The sequence below is a fragment of the Phaenicophaeus curvirostris genome, chromosome 25 (genome assembly GCF_032191515.1).
Source record: "Phaenicophaeus curvirostris isolate KB17595 chromosome 25, BPBGC_Pcur_1.0, whole genome shotgun sequence".
NCBI classification, from domain to species: Eukaryota; Metazoa; Chordata; class Aves; order Cuculiformes; family Cuculidae; genus Phaenicophaeus; species Phaenicophaeus curvirostris.
This window is the reverse complement of record NC_091416.1, coordinates 619947-639703: the sequence shown is the minus strand read 5'-3', so window position 1 is coordinate 639703 and position 19757 is coordinate 619947. Positions and strand designations below refer to the sequence as shown.

Genomic DNA, 19757 nt, shown 5'->3' with positions numbered 1-19757 from the left:
TAGAGAGAATTTTTCCTTTCTAATTCTTTTCCCCTTTGGGTTTCAGGTTATAAGACGTTTTTTTAAAGGATGCTTACTCCAAATGTGTTGGCTTCAAAATACGTCCCCATGCTGTCTGGATTTAAAAGAGTCAATCCAAGAGATTAGGAGCAGGAGCAGGAGGGGAAAAGAACAGAAACAAACCCCTTAAACCAAGCCCTTTCCTCTATTATTGGGTTGGTTTTGAGCATCTTTCCTTATAAGCATCTCATCATTTGGTTCAGCAATCTTGGCTGTTTAACTCTTCACAACAGGGATTTCCTATCCCCACTGCCAAAGGGAAAACAAATTTCCCCAGGGATTTCCTATCCCCACTGCCAAGGGGAATTGCTACAGCCTCCAATTTGAGCACTATCTGTGCTGTAAAACTTCACACAGGCTGGAACAAGGGCTGTGAAGAATCCGTACCCGGCTACTCTGGTGCAAACAGCGTAGAGATCGACACAAGGGAACCTACAGACATTTAATCAGGTTGGGCACATCCCATCCAACACAGGGCAGCTCTCACCCACAGACACATGCACACACATAGCCAGCTTGATACAGGAGGGTCAGGATGAGAAAAGAAAGGTGCAAATACTGAATTAGACGTGGGCAAAGGTAGAGTGTTCCCTTGAGCATTAGCAAGCCAGGCAGATAATTAACCTAATGATGTCAGTTACAATTGCACCCAAATTGAAAAATCAATAAATAAAATAAGCGATGGCAAAGGGGAGGGGGTCTAAAAGGCCTTGGTTGTTGAGCGACAGGGTCAGGAGAAGTGAAAAACATGAGCTTCTTCATTTTGCCGTGTTGACACTTTAAACATACTGTTCCTTAGGACAGATGTAAGGAGCCCGGGAACCGGGAGGTGGGCAGCAGAAGGAGATGTCATAATGATGAGGATAAAGATCTTGTGGGAGGTCTGACAAGGGGGTATAGACATGAGGGGTCTTCTCCAGATATCGATCTTCATGTGAGTAACAGCGGGTCAGGTAATCACTCGCATTCGATATCTCTGAGTGACACTTTCCAAAGTTCTGTAAGTAGAGACAAAAGTCAACGGGTGAAAACTCTGGGAGCATTGGCCATAAAACATACACCTCTCCAGCTCCTTGCTGAGACACACACACAATAAGTAGGATGGAAAATTAAATAGTTCTGCTTCCTGCTTCCGAAAAGTACAAACTCAGGTGATAAATCCTCACATTTCAAATCTTTGTCTCACTTCCCAAAATATCCATTTTGCTGATGAATATGTATAGATTTTCCACTGTTTGCCCCTTGTCTGAACGTGCTCTGCCTCTCTAGATAAAATAAGCAGTTGGCCAAGAAAGGACAGTTTATTTTCAGTCTTTCTAACTCATCCACACCTAAGTTTTGAAAAATCAGTGCTTATATGCATGATTAATCTAACCCAGGCTCATGCTCTTTTATTTAAAGGGCACATGTGTCCTACCAGGGACTTTCGAGGCAAAATAGGTTCTTGTGGCTGATGTTTACCCACTAGGTAGGAGTGCGTGTGCTAAGCTTCACCCATGTGAAGCTTCACCCATGTGAAGCTCCACCGAAAGCCTTGGGGCCAGTTTTGTAAGTCAAATTGACTAGAGAGGATATAGAACACTCGGAAGACAGAAAGTGCTCTGGGATCCCACTGTCTTCCCTCTGAAGGAGCACATTCTTATGGATGCTTTGCAAAATCTTATTCTTCCTCTTGAAGTGCCAAATGAAAACCTCTCTGAGTCCAAGGATTCTTTGATTTCTATTGAGATAATTTTGCAAAGGTGTGGCAAGCAATGCAGCAAAACCACTGCTTGTTCCAGTGAAAAAATGTTTTATCCCAGAAAACTCGATGCAAAGAGCAACAACAGGAAGAGAGAGTCTTCCCTGCCCCTCCTGGTGTGCCTGCAGGGAATATCTGTAAGCTCAGGGTTGTGCAAAGTATTCCCACAGCCCAGGAATCTGTGTCCCAGAGGGCGGCAGTGGATGGGAAGGATTCCTCCCTGCTCACAAACTCTTTCCTCCGCTTTGAAGCCCTTCAGGATGACCCAAGCAGGAGGGACATGATTTGATCAGGGCAATGATTTGATCTTTAAAATCAACCCACATTGATGGGTTAATCTCTTCTCTAAGAGAGAGCACATGCACTGGCAATCACCCTTTATGCTTGTGGTTTGAGCTAGGGCTGGTTGACGCAAGTAACTTGCCCTTGAGTCCTTCCTTTTTCTCTTTCAAAACACCAGAAACAGTGAGTTTAGTGGAAAGGACAAGGACTTGACCCTCAGGAGAAAATGCCTGAAGGAACAGAACAATGTACTCTGCTTGTCTGCTGCCAGTTCCCGGATAAATATTTCACCAGGGTGCTTAAAAAAATCATATAGGAAACAAAGTGTCGACAATAATTTATTGATGGTTTGGACTGCTTGGAAGAGGCAACAAGCAAGTTGGAGGGCTGTGTGGTCTGAAGGCAATTTCAGGAACAGCCTCACTGAGAGCAATGAAGGCCACTAGAGGATGGAAAGTTTGTCTGAGCACCAGGAAAAGAGCAGCAGTGCTAAGGACAATCTGATTTTTATTGTTCTTTTCCTTGGCAAAACTGTATATTCTACTGCTTAAGGTTTTGAAAGGCAGTGACCTTGATCTGGCCATACAGGAAAGAATAATAGGCTCTAGGTGCCTTCTATTACAGTTAGAATTGCTGTGTTGGTATCTGAAATCCAGACGGGCCATTCCCAGTTACCTCATGAGGTTTTTGTCCACTTCTGGCTTTTAATTGCAAGGTGGAGAGGTGCTGTGCAGCCTTATAGCTGTTCAGCTGGAGGAACCCAAGCCAGGGGTCACAAGGAAGCTTCTCTAACTCTACTTTAACCCCTACAATCCCTTCCCAGCTGCTTCAGCCAGCCCTGACTTATGGCTGTACCATTTCCAGGTGGGAAGCTGAGGTCTCAGCAGAATTCCAGGCTCAGATTTACACTGTACCACACACAACCCTGTGGCTGGAAAACTGTGCAAGCTGTGGCAGTGGGAAGAGAGTAAATGGCCTGAAGTTGCACCAGGGGTGGTTCAGATTAGATATAAGGAAAAAATCCAATCCTTCCCTGAAAGGGTTTTCAGGCACTGGCAGAGGCTGCCCAGGGAGGTGGTTGAGTCCTCATGCCTGGAGGGATTTAAAAGACAAGTAGATGAGGTGCTCAAGGGATAAGGTTTAGTGAACAGGTACAGTTGGACTCAATGACCTCAAAGGTCTTTTCTAATCAAACAATCCTGTGATTCTGTGGTTCAACACAAGCCTGGAGACAGCTGTATTCATGCAGATTCTATAGCCTAAGCGGGGATCCATACTATAAGGGAAGCAGGGAACAAAGAACAGCTGATTGCTATTGTTCTGATTGCACCAGCTGATAAAAGGAGATGAAGAGGGGCTAACAGGGAGGGGGAGTGTTAGCCAACACAGGCTGTGCAAAGGTCCTCTTCCTGTGTAGTCCTCTCTCAAGAAATCTCAGCCAGAACTGAACTGCTTTCCATTCCTGTGAGGGGGAAACAGTATGAGCCGCGCTGCTTAATGGAGGTAAGTCATTAACTGACAGCTCAACTTTCTGGATAGAGCTAACCTGAAAGGGAGGTTGTCTCAATGATTGCAATTTAGTAAGCTATAGCAGGCAAGAGGGTCTTTTAGCAAGGCTGGCAGTCTATTAGCAGTTAAATGGGAAGGTAGGTTTATAGGCTTTTTGAGCATGCAATGGAAAAGCATAGGGCTTCATACGAGTACATGCACTCAAAGGGTCTAATAGAGAGAAAGGTCTAATAGGAAAGAGATTCTCAGTTAACATAAGTAGGCATCTTGTGTAAATGGAGGTGGTTTTTAGCATATAACACTAGAAGAAGCAGAAGGGGTCATAAGATATTATTTTACAGGCTGCCTATTGACAATATAGCGGGTCAGCCAAGCCTATTTCTTTCTGTTTATCTACCAGTTAGTGTGGGCATGAAACAAGCACCTGTGAAGGAGGGCTAGGGGAGATAGGAGCAATTTTGTCAGCACTTCTATTTGATCAGAGGAGTATGAACAAACTCTGCTTTTCTTTCTGGGCAGGGCTCTGTGCTCACTGCCCACAGGTGGGAGTGGGGCCAGGGCAGGGCAGCTAGCAAATGCAAGCGTTGGGCTCCAAGGAAGAGACTTCCCTGTCTCCTTTACTTTTCCGAGGCATGTGGAGCCGGGAGTCACCTTGCTCATGCTTTGTTCCCTGATTGCATTTCTAAGTAGTGAAAGAACAGAGGGGGAAAAAACCCAGCCTGATGTTTTTTAATGTATTTAGCAGCCAGTGCCCTTTGACTTCCTTCCCCAGTCCCACTGTGACTTTTCCCAGATCTAATTTACCCTTAACAAAGTTTGAAATTAAATTAGGGATAATGAACTAATTAAATTGAACTGACACACAATTCTGCCACCTTCCCCCACCTGACTTCTCCCACTTGCCTGGCTTTCCAGCCTGACTCCATGCAATTCTTCACTATCTGGGTTACATCCTCCCTTCTCAGTTTTATTTTCAAGAGCTTGATTAAAGGGGATGTCAGCAATCTATCCATTTCAGACAGCCTGGCAGATTACCTTTAAACAGTCTTTATTTGATTGAATTAGAGAGCTTTCATTTCTGCCATGACTTGATCTCAGCCCTTCTCCATCCCCTATACACCCATCTCCAGCTTTTCTTCTGTTTGTGATCACCACTTAGTAGAACTCCTGACAGCTCTCTTTGCAAACTGACCATATCCTGTACTTTTAATCATCCCTAACTAATGAGTTCTTAGTGGTCTAAAAGTGACAAGCTCCTCCTCGGGGTCCTGAGGGTTCCTCTGCTATATTTTAATCCAGGAAATCTGAAGGCTCTGCTACATATGAGAGCTGGACAGATGATGCTGCAGAGGACTGTGGCTTCTGCTCTTGCTCAAAAGCCTGAGAGCTGGTTAACAGCCTCTCATGCCATTTAAACTTGTCTTTAGTCTTGCAGTGTGGCTCACAAAGAGAAGCAGGCTGGTTTTCTCTGCTTGGCTAAACTCAAGGCAAACACAATGCGTGTTAATGCAGTAACTGGATGCGTTAGCTTGTTCCCTGGCTGGGGAAAAAAAAAAAATCCCTGCTGCTCAAAACTATTCAAACTTTGTACTGCTACTACTCCAAGCCTCTCTGAGACAGCTTTGAATTCTAGGATGCAGCATAGGCTGATGGTTAGAAAGAAGCAGCATTGTTGAGTGACTGTTGCCATAGTCTGGATCAGTCAGTGGAGAGGATGGAAGTGGCGGAAGATAGAAAATATAATGGGAACTGAATATAAGACTATTTCATCATGGTATTGGGAGCCTCGCATCCTCTCCTCTCTGTTTCTAAACTCTGTTCAGCACATTTGAACTGTATTTTCCAAGTACAGCTGCAACTTTAGGTATGTCCCAGGGTGCTCCTGCTCTCTGATACCTTGCCTATCAGGGAGCTCCTGGAATAATCACTGTCATAAGTAAATAACTGTCCTGAGTAGGGAACAAACACACCAGGGATGGGTGGGAACTGAATCCAGGAGGCCCTGAGTGCTCCTTTTTGTGAGGACAAAACTGATGGCAAGTGAGACAGAGGGGCTCACCCCTGGGTTCAGAAAAGAAAGGTTGAGCTTGGGGAAGGCTGAAATTCCCAGAACATAGGGTAAGTACCTGTGATGACGGATGTACCCACACACACATGCAAGAGTTATTTGTGCAGAAAACTTGCTCATAAAGTTACATTCCTTCTTACAGCATGTGTTTAACCCTTTCTGTCTATAGGTATGTACTCGTTCTCTGTTCCTATAGCATCTTAGAACACCATTAATCTTAAACACTTCCCTACATGCTGTTTGCCTCCTGGGTCTTTCTTTCTACCCTTTTGGAGTCAGGACAGTGCTGTTACCCTCATTTACCAATTGGAAATGAATAAGAAGCCACCTTAATTCTTAATAATCCTGAATATTAGAAATGGGGCTCTTGACTTGGGGGACATTCAGGCAATTGTGGTGTTGGTAGGAAGGGATTGTGGCAACTGGGACTTGAGTCGAGGCTGCTTGGTGGTTCTCCAATATCCCCAGCTCAATCTGCACCAGATCTGTAACTGTTGGAGGTTTAATAGTTTTACAGGGATATTCAGGAAGCAGAACTGGGAACCTGAACCCTGGTCATGAATTTGCTGGTATCTTGGTGCAAGCTTCATGGGCTTGAGCTATTCTTGCTGTAATATGGGCAAGAAATTCCTAAACAAAACCGTGACCAGGAATGCAGGGAGGTGAGGGGGGTATAATGAAGAAAAAAACACCAAAAAAATCTCATTCCCCCTGTCTGCAATGTGTCTTACCCAGGAGATTTTGTAGTGGTGAGATTACACCTTCAAAGCACCATATGACTGGCTTTATTTTTACTTCAGAGAAACTGGGAGGATTTCCAAATTTGGATTTGGAGGATTACTGTCCTTTTGCTGACAATAAAATCCCCCACCCCAGGGAGGACAAGGCAAGACCTCCCAGGATGGATTAGGGAGTGCTTGCTTTGTGTGTAACAGTGGGAGGGGTCCTCCAGAGCAACCCAAGAAACTGTTGGGAGCTGGAGGTGAAGGTGTAAGGGGAGGTGGCTGCTTTCAAGCACATCCTCCTCTGGGATGGTGTTTTCATCCTCTCTCTATGTGCAAGAGGCTCATGGTGCTGCTGCCACCTCTTGGAGCCAGGCAGGTGCCTGGGAGCTGGTCAGCCCCTGTCTCCAGTGACCAACAGCCAACCAAATGGAGAAAAGAAAAACCAATCCAAAACTTACTGTCCACTCTCGCTCGTTACGTCTACGAAGACCTTGATCCTCATTCTGGGAGCAGGGGTGGGTGAGACCGCAAGAGAGAGAGGTTACCGCTCTGGTCCGCGTCAGGTCTGCTGCAGACACTTACCTAGGAAGGCTTTTGCTACAGCAAGGGAACTACAGGGCTGCTTCCAACATGGGAAAACCAGGGACCACGGGGATAGAGGCAAACAGAACTAACCCATTGCAAAGCTTCCACCTTGGGGTTTCTGCTCCACCTTAACCCACCTGTTAGTAGGGATGTTCCTAGTCTGCAAGGAGGCACTGCATCAACAGGACTGTCCAGCGGGACTTGTCAAAGTATCATTTTTCCCCTGCTTATCCTCCGGCACAGAGCTATCCTCCTCATTCCCAAGGATCCAATTCCCTTGCCCTCTCTCTTCTCCAAAAAACCCCTCCTCACCCACAAGGTGCCACTGCTCTGTGTGCCTACTCTGATCTACCCTGCGTAACCTGGGAGGGATTCAGAGCTGCAAAGAGCCTCATCTCTCCTTTTGCTTCTTTCCTTGTCTCCCCACCTTTCTCTGCATCTCTTCATTGGGTAACCCTGTGGGGCTGTAGCTCCCTTAAACCCACAACTCCTTCCTCTGATTTAAAAGGCAACAAAATACATGGGAAGGAGGGAGGCAGAAGCTGCAGTCACCACGACTTGGGAATATACAGGAGAGAGGAAGAGTCGTAGCCAAGAAGCGAGCACCACTGGCATTTTCTTGGCCACAATTCTTGGCATCACCCAGCAGATCTCCCATGGAGTGGGAAAGGAGAGCTGCCTCCCTTTCAGATAGGGACCTTGTGGCTTTAAGACCTGCGAAAACAGTATGATTATAGGATAGGGGAATGGAAGAACTGAAGACACCACTGCAAACACCATTCTGTTTCAAAGGGTCACTGGTAATTGGAGATGGTTCAGAACAACCACTTGCAGGTTTAAATGCAAGCTGAGTTCTCATCAGTCCTGCCACAGGACCTGACCTTGAAGGATTTTGGTGATGCTTAAGCAAAGTGGTCAGAAAAACATGAGAAAAGGGAGAAAGGTTTAGTTTCAGTCTTTGAGAAGGCACGCATCAAGGAAAATATTAACCCCTCCCTCTGAAACATCCCAACGTGCTGCCTGCACCAACCTCACACAACACAACTCTTTATTTTTGGATATGCAGTCCTTCTCTGTCTGTCTCATTCACTGACTCTCTCGAATGCAGGAACCCTTATGTGTTCCCACAATCTCTCACATACTCTCCCACCTTGCTCCTTCACACATGCACATATGCTCCATCTTATCTATAGTTTCCTCATGTACGCAAGCTCTTTTCTCTTTTCCTTTTAGTCAGTGCCCTTTCCTTTCCCTCCTCTTCTTGTACTGACTGGCTTGGAAAGGCCCTCTCCACATCCCAATGAGGGTTTTTAGCTTCAGCTTCCACACATCCTAGTGTCACTGCTTTGCTTCATGCTGCTGAGCCTTACAAAGATTCCCCAAGCCAAGTCCCACACCAATAGCTGTGCCCTTCAAACCCACCTCGTTTCTCCCTGTGTCTCCAGCCAGACCCCTGTTCTGAAACAAAGCCATTAACCCTTTTCCCCCTCCCACGTGCCTCACCTCGCTGTAGAAAGCAAAGGAAAATGCTGCAAAGACCATGCAGAGAAGGCAAGGCGATGCATTCACCAAAAATAAGGGTAGCAGAGAGAGCAGCAGTCGTCATGGGTAGCGTGCGGGAGGTGGAGGGAGTGGGGAGGAGGACAGACTGGATGCATAGGAGCCACTTCCATAGGAAGGAGAGGAGATGCAGGGAGGGAGCACTGACTTGAGAGGGGTGCAGTGAGGAAGGCAGAGTGCAATCGTGTACCTTGAGGCCAGAATCTGAGGGGAAAGGGCCTAGAGTGACATGCGCTAGCGTAAGTTGGGCTGGATGGTTGCATACTCGACTAGGTCTCCGCCAGCATGGATGGAGGTCCGAGGACTGGGTGACGAGGCCAGAGCGGACGTGTCCAGCTCTGCATAGTGGACATCACAGTCCTTGTTGCCAGAGTTCTGGAGAGAAGAGATCAGCAAGGCGGTGGGGACACAGGAGGGAGGGATTGGGGTTGAAGTGGGAAGGCAAGGGACCGAGAACACAGGGACCGTGCAGAAGGTGGGGAGCGAGTGAATGAGACGGGAGAGGGAGTGTGTGAAGGATGGAGGGAGAAAGAAGAAAAGAGGGGAGGGAGGGAAGAAAAAACAGTTAAAAAGAAGGAGGTAGGGAGGTAATGAACAATCAGTTAGGTAAAATCCCAAATCAAAGCAAAGGTCCCAATAGCACTGCTCCCCAAATTCGCCTCTGAGCTGAGCGACTCGGCCCAGACTGGCAGCACTCCCATCTGCCCCTCTTGCTGCAGTTGCTCCCAGCAGCATCTCACTGCTCTGATCTTCCGTCTACCCTTCTGGGATCATCGTTTTCCTTAACTGGGGGCGATTCAGTGAATTCAAACCTTATCAGTTGCCTGAGCTGTCAGTTTTGACCTAGGAATTTGGGGTTCATTGCAGCACAATGAGCCACACTGGAGGGTTGAGGGCATGAGTGAAAATAATGGGGAAGGTTTGAATTTCGGATGCTGGGAAGGAGATACCCGGAGGGAGTGGCTACAAAGCCTTAGCTCCAAGGGCAGGTTTGCAGCAGACACATTGCTATTCGAACAAACTGCCCGGAGAAGTGGTGGAGTCTCCATCCCTGGAGGGGTTCAAAAAACAAGTAGATGTGGCAATTGAGGACGTGGTTTAGCAGGCACGGTTGGACTGGATGAGCTCAGAGGCCTTTTCCAACCTTAATGATTGCATGATTGTATGATAGGGAAATGACACTGCTTAGCCAATACTGTTGTTTTGACCTAGCATGGAGGCTGTAGTGTTCTTTCTTCCTACTCTTTAACATGAGGCTTGCCTGCACAGTATGCTACTGCAGATTAACCATGCAGCATGATTTTGTCACTGTAATAACATCTAATAGATGCTGAAAGCATCTTTCTCTGGCACAAAAATATTTATGGGTATTCCCTTACTAAGCGGGCTTATCAGTAAGAACTGCATGAATAGAATATTATCCAATTTGTCTGATCGTTCCTACCCAGATGTCTTTCATCCTTTGCAAATAACAATGGTCGGAGAAACCTGGAAGGCAGGATGGAATGGATGGAAACCTTGCTGCTCAGCAGGGAGAACGAATCATCAGGAGGAGCCCTGGTGTCAGGAGCCAAGGTGCGAAGGGGGTACCCTGGCTTCTGGCCCTGTGGAGGTTCTTCAATACTTGCTTTTGGGCCTGGTTTCTGCACTAGCATTAGCCAAGCATCTGCTAAGCCTCTCTGAGAGGAGAGAGTTTTCTCTTCCAAGTGAAATAGCTTTCCAATTTCTCTATCCAAAATGGCTGTATCGCACAGCAATTATGCAAAAGGTGTTTAATTTGAAAATGTTTCTCTTCTCTTTGTTTGGAAGCATCCTTAGCCACACACCAGCTGTGGCAGAGCCATTTGCAGAAGTTTATAGCCCTGTAATGGACTGGTTTAGTGCCTGTTGCTGGAAGGGGTTATTCAGTGAGTGATTATCTTCGACAGCCGTGCTGTTCTGTGCCAGGGTTTGGCTCCCTGCTGGCATCTCCTGCCACAGGGATGGGGGAAAGGGGGACGCAGCTGCAGTGGCATTTCCAGTGTTCGGTTCTGCTGTGGTGCTCAGTGAAGCTGGAGCACCAGAAGGTTTGAGGTTCCCCCTCTGTCCTGCCCTTGGGGAGGTGACCAGATGGCACTGACAAGGAATGAAAGGTGTGCATCCTATCCCTCTTTTGTCTGGACCCAGACTGACTGCCTATGGATATCCGAAAGAATTAGTAACGTCAACTTCAGTCTCAAACTTAAACCTATGCCCTGCAGAACTCCTTCCCCCTAAACTTCGTGTCTCGGTGCCTCCTCTAATCCCAGAGAAAGGCAGACCAAGTCTTTACCTCCTCATTCCTATCCTGTCTCCTTTGCTTCACTCCAAAATAGTGCTTCCTGCCCACCAAGGATGTTTTTTTCCACAGAATTCCCTTGCTTTCTGCCACTCTTGGGCCCGTTCCGGCTCCCTGCTGCTTGTTTGGAGCAGAATTTATTACAATATCAATAATGTGACTTGTATACAAGGTCTAGCACTGCCACATGCAAGCGCTCTGTAAATCATCAGCATCGGCACCCTGGTAATTGCCCTGTAAACTGAAAGGAATTATTTTGCTGTCTGCAGCAATGAAACTTTCCCTTCTACCTGTGCAAATGGGTGCTGCTGACACATACACTAATCATACTTTAGCTCCTACATGTGCTTGTACCTCCAGCTCTCTCGCTCATGCTCCTCCTCGCACACAAACACACAGCATCTATGTGACCCACAGGCGCTGCCGTGGGCGCACAGAGCTCACTGCTGCTTTTACCCAAGTAACAAGGGATAGGATGAAAGGAAATGGCCTCAAGTTGTGCCAGGGGATTGGATATTAGGAAAAATTGCTTTACTGACAGAGTGGTGAAGCACTGGCAGAGGCTGCTCAGGGCAGTGGTGGAGTCTCCATCCCTGGAGGGGTTCAGAAAGAGTGTAGATGTGGCATTTCAGGACATGGTTTAGTAGGCACGGTGATGTTAGGCTGGTGGTTTGTCTGGATGATCTTGGATGTCTTTGCCAGCTTTAGTAACTCCGTGATTCTGCCCACACATATTTGAATGCTGACACGTGTAGTCTTGTAGGTGCTACTGAAACAGGCACTCACCTTTCCAACCCATTCACTCCTGCTTAGATGCCATCAGATAACCCAAAGCTTTTACCCTATAATAGCTCAGAGACAAAACGTGCAGGCAAGCCCATCACGCCAATGTTGTCTTCTGTGCCCTTATTTTCCACTGCCACTCTCCTTGCATGTTTCTGTGCTGTCAGCTTCATAGTCTTTCCCATAGCTAGCAACACACAAATATTCATTTGTAGCTTCTGACACTGGGCCTATTCCTGTTTTCTGCAGGCATCCCGTCCCTGCAGACGTGCCCCAGCCTCTCCCTTCCACCTGGTCCTATGCCCACACGCCTGTGCCTGCACACCCTCTCTGTGGATTCCTCCCAGCACCTCTCCTGTTTCCCCCTCTCTTGCTCTTTGCCATCTCTAATCACTTTGTGACTCCCATTCTAGCGCTGTGAAATTGTCAACCCCAGGCAGTGGCTTTCATGCTGCCTTGTGATGAATCGAGTTTAGCCCAAATTACGAGGTTTTGCACAATTCATTTAAAGCTGAATGCACCCGCCCCATTTTCCTGCAGAAGCCTTTCCTTTCAACTCTCATCTTCTTCATTACACTCCCTACCCAAATCTCCAGATGAAAAGCCAGCAGAACAAGAATATCCTGCCTTCCTCTTGTGCCTTCTCCTCTAAAGGGTCTCAGAACCACACGTGCAACAAAGCAGCTCCCTATGGATGCATCTCAACACGGGGAGGGGGGCTGAATCAAACTGGGGTTGGCAGAGACCTAGTGGAGCAGAAGGGAAAGTGCTTCCCTCTGTATCCCCAACTGCCCATCTCTCAGGCAATGGGCCATGCAGGTCTAGTTTGCCTCGGTCATCCCTTAGCAAGCTCTTGGAGTGTGGTGAGCGGGTCTGAGTGGAGTGTACTGGTTTGGAGAACCACCACTATGCCTGTTGCATGGAAGTGCTGCCCCAGAGGGAAACTCCTCAGCATCTCCTTAGCAGGGAAGTGTGCGCACAATATGAACAGGAGGCTTTCACGATGCTTTAGGGGTGAAAAGGAGTGACCCCTGTGAGAAGTCCTGCAGGGAGGAAGGCAAAAGCTGGCTCCCTCCAAAGCAATGGGATGCATCCCCAGCCCTGGCTGCAGCAGCACACGCTGCCTGTGCTGTCTGGGAGGAATCCAGAAAAACCGGCACTTCTTGGCAGCTAACAGGCACCCTCCTTCCCCTCGCCAGTCAAGAACTTGAATATCCTGTTGCCTGCCCAAAGGAGACAGTGATTTATCAAGAAATGGGAGCAAGCCTCATCTCGTTCCTGGGGCCAAAAGCCAAAGCATGGCACACGTGTGCGATGGGGGATTGCTGACCAGAGGACAGGACCAGCTCACAGCTGTGCTAGACTTGTGCTAGGCAAGAGCTAGGGCAGCAGCAGTTGAGTCACCCAGACACCGCACCCCTACTGCACAGGGAGTTTCTTCATGGACCAAATGAAATGAGGGCTCCACAGTCCATCACCTCTTGGCTAAAACCACGGATAAGGAGCAGTGAGTGCCAAGCTTGGGACATAGAAATGCATCTTCCCAGACCAGGACTGAGAGCAGCTAACTCTGTTTCCATGGTTACAGAGCAGCTACCCATCAGGCCCCATCTCACATCACTAACTCTGCCACTTAATTAACTGACTGCTCGTTATTTCTCAAAATGAGCTCCTCCATCCTCCTGCTTGCCTGAAATTCATCTCTCGGATGCTCTCCACAGAGCAGCCCGTCTGGCTCTAGCATCCTGCATTTCATTTAAAACTCATCTACTGCTCAGCAAGGATTAGAAAGAGCTGGAGACCAGGACCAGGATGGAGGGAAGGCTCCAAAGGGAAGGGTTTTTTTTCTTTAGGGGTATCAGCCATGTTTCAACTAGGATGAAGCAAATGGGATCACATCAACGCAGTTCAGCACAGATCTTTTTCTTTTTATTTCCAATGCCCTCAGCATCTGTCTCGCTGCAGACTTCTGCTAGCTAAAGGTCACTGGGCCCTGTCCTCCTATTATATGCACCGGAATATGCATTAAAGGGTCATATCAGGATGAACTGGAGGGAGGGTTATAATTAGTTATATTCATAAAATGCTACTCTACTGTGGGCTGATATTTATGCTGCTTTCTCAAACAAATGGGTTCACATTGCTAAAAGCCATAAGCATCAGGTTTGGCATGTCATGCTCTGAACCACCCTGTGGTGAGGAAGAGTTTGAGAGAGACCTGCAGCATTGACATGGGGATCCTGCATCTCCATGGAGGATAGAGGGGAGCAGCCCCATGCCACTGGGTGAGGGAGGGAAAGGATATTGTCTGGGAGGAGGAAGGTTTCCTGTTTCCTCATCAAGGGAGGACTCTGATCCTACCTGTTTTCTATTTCCTATGCCTTTAGCCTTAACAAGCCTCATCCCTCGAAAACCAGCCTTTCCTGCATGGCTGCTAGCATCTCTCCCTGGACCTTAATCTCTGCTGCTGCTACATCACATTAGCATCTCCCTGTCTGAGGCTGAACAAATCCACACACAAAAAAAAAGGGGGGGGTTGGTTATAGAACTTGTTGTCAATTGAGAGTCAAACACTGCCACGCTCTGCCCTGCAGGTAATTGCTTTGTGGAGCTCTGGCTGCAGCACACACCACTCTGAGAGCGGCTTCGTTGGGCTGCGAACTCTATCAGGGGCTCAGTTGCAGGAGGTGAAGAGAGACTGGGGTGAGACAGGTGGCTGAAGGCTTAGCTGTGGGTAACGATGAAACCACCCCGGGCTGTGACAGTCCTGTGATGAGGATTTGGAATAAGCAGGGTGTTTTACTAAGGAACAACCCACAAAAAAACGGCTCTAGTAGCTGTGGAAAGGGGCAAATGCTGAATTAGTCAGTGGCGTTTGAGAAATTGGCTGAGATCAGGGTGGGGAGGTTGCCTCTTCCGGGACAGGATGGTCCTGGGCTATGAAGGCTGCTTGTTCACCCCCATGTGTGGTGAGGGGCTTTTGTTTCTTTAGGTGAGAGATACTGTGTGAAAGGTGGTGAGGCTGAGGCTGGGAAGCACTATCAGCACCCTGATCTCCTTACCAGTTTGTCAGTGTAGGGAGAGGGCTCGGTGGCTGCCATGTCATAGTACGGAGTATGCAAAGGGAGCTTCTGGATTTCCTCCTCATGTTTCACATTGTCTAGGTGAACAACCTGTAATAGAGGAGAGAGAAGAGGGGTGAGGAGAGGGAGTATCGAGGAAGCCATGGACTTCTTTGCTCTTTTAAACCCAATTTTCCTTAATTTAAGCACTGTGGACACTGCTTGGAGTGTTTTCCTAGCCAGAGGAAGGAACATGCGGCTGGGCAGGCATACCTGGATATCTTCTGCAGTCAGGTGGCTTTTCATCTCCTGTTTCCTCTTGGGTGGAGGGGCAGGTTTGTGGGATGGAGGCAAGTCAATTCTGCAGATAAAGAAGTGGTTGCTGATTGGAGAGCAAGTGACAGGGGGGCTGCTTGCTTTGATGTGCCGTAACAAGCGAGATCCTGCATTTGATGGTGTCTGTCGCTGAACTGCCGATATAATCATCTAGATCATCCTCAGTACCCCCTCCTCGTCCTCTTTCTCACCCCAATTAGAATTTTTAATAGAAATAAACTCCCTCCTGGCTGTCTGTTCCTACTTCCAAGTAAATCCCCATGTCAGATTGCAGCCCCCAAGGGTGCATCTGAGGTACCTGTCTCCAGGCACTGTTTTGGAATGGCTCAAATCATCCCTGGCTGGAGGCTTTTTTTCTGGCTGTAGGGTACCAGAAAGTGCCTGGCAGTGGCCATTGCAAATCAACAGGGTAATGTCATCCCTGGGTTGGGAGCTTACCCGGAATGGTAGCCCCTGCCACAGGGTTCCAAGTAGGATTTGACTCTTCCTCATAGACGTGCTATGCCACGTGGGGACATTTATCCCTGACCCCCAGTCAGAGGATCAACTTTTGCCCCCCAAGCGTAAGGATTGGCAGCCGTTATAATCCCAGCCTAGGGGCTGTTTCTGCACATTCTGTTCATGCACACAGATGTGTCTAATCCTTTTACAAAACTTATTAAAACTCTGATCCACTAATTAGCTGCCTCACCCTCCCTTCTCTCTGTACAAACTTCATGAGAGATGGGCGCCTTTCCTAGGGAACTCAGTTGTTTCCAGCATGTACTGGTGAGGAGGAACGTAAAATGGGTTCCCAAGTTCTGCAGAACATTGACATAATGGCTCTGAAGGAAAGAAATACTATTTACTATGGGAGGCTTTGGAGCAGACTCAACAATAAAGGCAGCATCTCCTCAGACTAGGGCACCTTTGTGTTGCTGTTCTCAGCGAAAGTGGCTCTTCCCTGTGCCTGGTGGAGGGCCATTGTGGGAAGTGGATTGTCTGAATGCATCTCTATTGCAGGGCCACTATTGATGCAGTTTCACCTCATGGTGCTATTTTTTGTTGTTGTTTGTGCGCCTGACTTTGTCTCCCCTCCTGCTTTCTCCCCAGTTCTCCTCTCTTGCTCTCCGCTATCCTCCAGTGCCCTCTCTCAAATGGGATTAAATGGAGCACAAAATGTGGCGCCAAGATGTTACAACAATGAGATGGGGGTTGTGGAAGATAAAAGCAAGTTCTAGCCTTTGGGCTTTCTGCGACTCCCTTATGAGGTGAGAAGGGAGAGCAGGGTGCTCTTGCGAAAAGGCAGTGATGAGACAGAGCTTTTTGGGAAGAGGCCAGGATAAGCATTTCTGACAAGGGCTCTGTTCATGCTGCATGAGCTGAACTCCACACCACAAATTCCCTGCCTGGGATCTGTGCTGCAGAGCGCAGGGCAGAGCAAAGCAAGTAGAACTATGGAATGGTTTGAGTTGGAAGGGACCCTAAAGTCCATCTAGATCCACGCCCCTGCCACAGGCAGGGACACCTCCCACTGGATCAGGGGCTCCAAGCCCCATCCAGCCTGGCCTTGAACCCCTCCAGGGGTGAGGAAGCACCACTTCTCTGGGCAACCTGGGCACTACTGTCATTGTGAAGAATTTCCTCCTAATGCCTAGTCTAAATCTTCCCGTCTCCAATTTAAAGCCATTCTTCCTAGCCCTATCAGTACTCACTTTTGTAAAAAGTCCCTCCCCAGCTTTCTTGTAGCCCCTTTCATGTACTGGAAGGTCGCTCTAAGGTCTCCTTGGAGCCTTCTCTTCTGCAGGCTGAACAGCCCCAACTCTCTCAGCCTGTCCTTGTACAGGAGGTGCTCCAGAACCTCTCAGAGGAGCCCCTGGAGCATCCCCTCACCCTACTCTTGTATTGCCAGCGTTCAGGTCTTCAGGCTGGTACCGTATGTACAAAACTGGAATGCTGAGTGGATGTGAACCCTTTCTGGACTCTTTAGGATACATACAGAGGTGCTCAGGGTCCAGAGACCCCTCTCTGATGACAGAATGTTATTCAGTCTAATTCGGGAGACTGAAGCTATTGCTCTGGAAAAGGAAGAATGGGATTTTTTCCTACCTCTGGAGGTGACAGTGGTGCTGAGCAGCTCTACCATGACCAAGGTTGTGCTACAGTAAAAGCAGCATCAGGCCAAATATCATGTGCTTCAGGTTCCATTTAAGGCTTGTGATAAGAGTTCAAAAATAGGAGAAAGCACTAGGGGCCCTTGGAAGGGCAGAGAGTCAGAGGAGTGAGACAGAGGGTGGCAGGCAGGAGGAAATTACAGGAAACATGGTTTTCCACCAGGCTTTTTGTGTGTGCAGGTAGAAGGGCCAGTGGTGCTCTCCCATCCCGCAGCACCAGCACCATCCGTGTGCTGAACCTCTGCCAGCGTGGGGCTACTTACAGGTCATTGTCCGTTTCGGTGCGGTTCTTCTGCTGCCGCCTGTAGACAATAATTACGGTGACAGCCACACCGATGATGAGAGCTGCGGCGATGGCTCCTCCCACAATCCCAATAATGCCTCCTGGGGCACCCTGAGGTAATGGCTTGTCTGCAACACAGGAGAGAGGAGACCATCAGACAACACAGCCTGTGAGCTGCAAAGACCAGCAGAAGCAGGGACTCTAGGAGCAAAGATGCCAGCGTGGTCTGAAACTGTCTCAGGTAGCCATGGGCAGGCAGCTTCATGAGGTGAGGCAGATAGTACTAAAAGGTAGTAGTCAGAGCTCCAGAGGAACAGAAAATCTCTGACTACAATGCAGCCAATTGTGTCTCCAAGAGCTAACAGCATCCTCGTCCTATTCTGCAATTTCCCCTTAAATCAGGTGGTTATTCCTGGATCCATTCTTGTTTTTGTTCTGCCCTCAAAGAAAGAAAGGATTGGGGAATATAAGCAATCATGTGGACATTCTACTTCATATAATTTAACTGCCTTGAAAGCCTTCTGCAGGGTTTTGTCACAGTATCTTCACTGGATTCCTGATGCTGTTGAAATGAAGAACTTTGCTATTCATGTCGACCTTAGGAAAGCTAAGAACTAATGCTCAGTTTATTGAGGTGGAGCAGAGGTATGTGCACTGCTAAACCTTACAAAGAATGATCTGAGTGAAGGATTTAGAGGCAAGGTGGAGATATATTGTCTTGCGTTTCACCTCCTGTTTGCCCCATGGCTGGAGAGCTCTGTGACTTGGGCCAGCTCCTTAGGGACTAATGTGGACCTCATTCAAAGGCAACCTATCCCATGGGCCTGATGGGAAAGCGCTTTGAAACATACGATAAAAGGATTTAATTTGCTCTACCTTCCAACCTAATTAAACTTGAAAACTAGCTAATTGGTACTTTGTACTTACAGCTCTGGCAGTGATGAAAGAAAGAGATAATTGGAATGGAGGAAGGAGGAGGAGGAGGAGGAAAAGAAATTCAGGGGAGGGGAGCGAGACAGGGATGAGGGAACAAGGTGCTTTGTAGAACTTGTCTGTCACACCTCATTTTTGTACTTTTCTTAAGAGTAGCCAGTTCATTAGAGATCACATTCTGGACTATATGGACCTTATTATCCAACAATTATGGCTTTGGGTATCCCTGGAATTATGGCTTTGGGCTCCCTGAAATCCCACATACCAGGTGCAATTGCAGAACTGACTGCGCTGAATCGTTGCCAACTGCCTATTCCCAGTTCTCGCCTCACAGCCAGCCTCCTTCACCTTTCAGATTTGCTGCTGTCATCCAGGAGTGAGCTGAGCTGTAGAAGTATTTCCCAAGGAAATTCCCTCTCTGGTCAATACCAACAAATTGCGCAGCTGAGAACTTGGCATGTTTACACTTGAACTCCCAGCACCGTACTGCGACATTGCTACCAGTGAAGAATTTGGCCTGGGAATTGCCTTGACACTTATCCCCCTCATCCCTTTCATGAAGAATTCTGTGTAAACCTACTTTTCTCTTGCTTTACAAGGCCACCCCAGACCACTGGTCAGCATCCCACACCCCACATTCCCCTGCCCCTTAATTAGGAGCCCAGAGCTGTGCGTCTTCCAGTGGCAGGATGCTGTAGTCATCAGAATGTGAGGCTCTGCTTCCCACTGTCCTCAGCAGTGTGGCAGTCACTTTTATTTCTCTTCCCTTCTCCATAAGCCACATTATCTTGTAAATAATACCTCTGCCTCAAGACAGCTCACTTACAGCTGTGCTCACGCAGAGAGCTGACACGTTGCGATCCAAACCCCCAGACAGCATTTTAGATTGTGGCAATGATGGTGACTATAAAGAATCTTCCAGTCGCTTTGGCTGGGGCATTTCCATGATGAATTGGGCCCTAATGGCTCTCTGGATGGCAGGTAGCAAGCAGAGGACATCAGCCTCCTGCTACCGCTGTGAATCAGTAGGTGTGTGTATGCAGGGGAAAAGGGGACAGAAGGAGAAAGAGCGATAGATGAATAAATAAAGCTAAAAAGAGTCCTCAGGAGCCTGAACAGGGCTGTGTAGCAGCAGAAAGAGGCTGGGAAAAGCTAAAGAGGGGAAATGCAGCCATCAGTTTGTAAGAGAGAGATGAGTAAATATAGAGCGCTGGGTAAAAACAGTCAGGGGATGAGAAGAGGGAAATAATGGAGGAGCATGAGGAGAAATGCAGATGTTTTGGGGTGTCTATCAGAGTGCTTCCTTCTTGCCAAGAACATCCTGGGGTCGGTGCCCATGCCAGCTGCCTAAGATGGGGCC

General features: G+C 48.0%; 1 protein-coding gene across 4 annotated transcripts in view; it reads right to left on the bottom strand.

Moving 5' to 3' along the window:
- Window positions 1-343: 343 nt before the first annotated feature.
- Window positions 344-19757, bottom strand: part of NECTIN1 (nectin cell adhesion molecule 1) — a 100741-nt gene continuing 81327 nt past the window's right edge. The window contains exons 6-11 of one of the 4 annotated variants that reach the window (XM_069876291.1): window positions 17445-17592; window positions 14966-15053; window positions 14693-14803; window positions 8796-8905; window positions 6844-6888; window positions 861-1058 (exon numbers count right to left, since the gene is read on the bottom strand). In XM_069876291.1, the coding sequence (XP_069732392.1) occupies window positions 1010-1058; window positions 6844-6888; window positions 8796-8905; window positions 14693-14803; window positions 14966-15053; window positions 17445-17592 (551 nt within the window). In that variant the 3' untranslated portion in view covers window positions 861-1009. Of the gene's footprint in view, window positions 1059-6843; window positions 6889-8720; window positions 8906-14692; window positions 14804-14965; window positions 15054-17444; window positions 17593-19757 lie in introns of all 4 variants that reach the window. The other 3 variants (XR_011339095.1, XM_069876293.1, XM_069876290.1) reach the window with 3 other exon arrangements.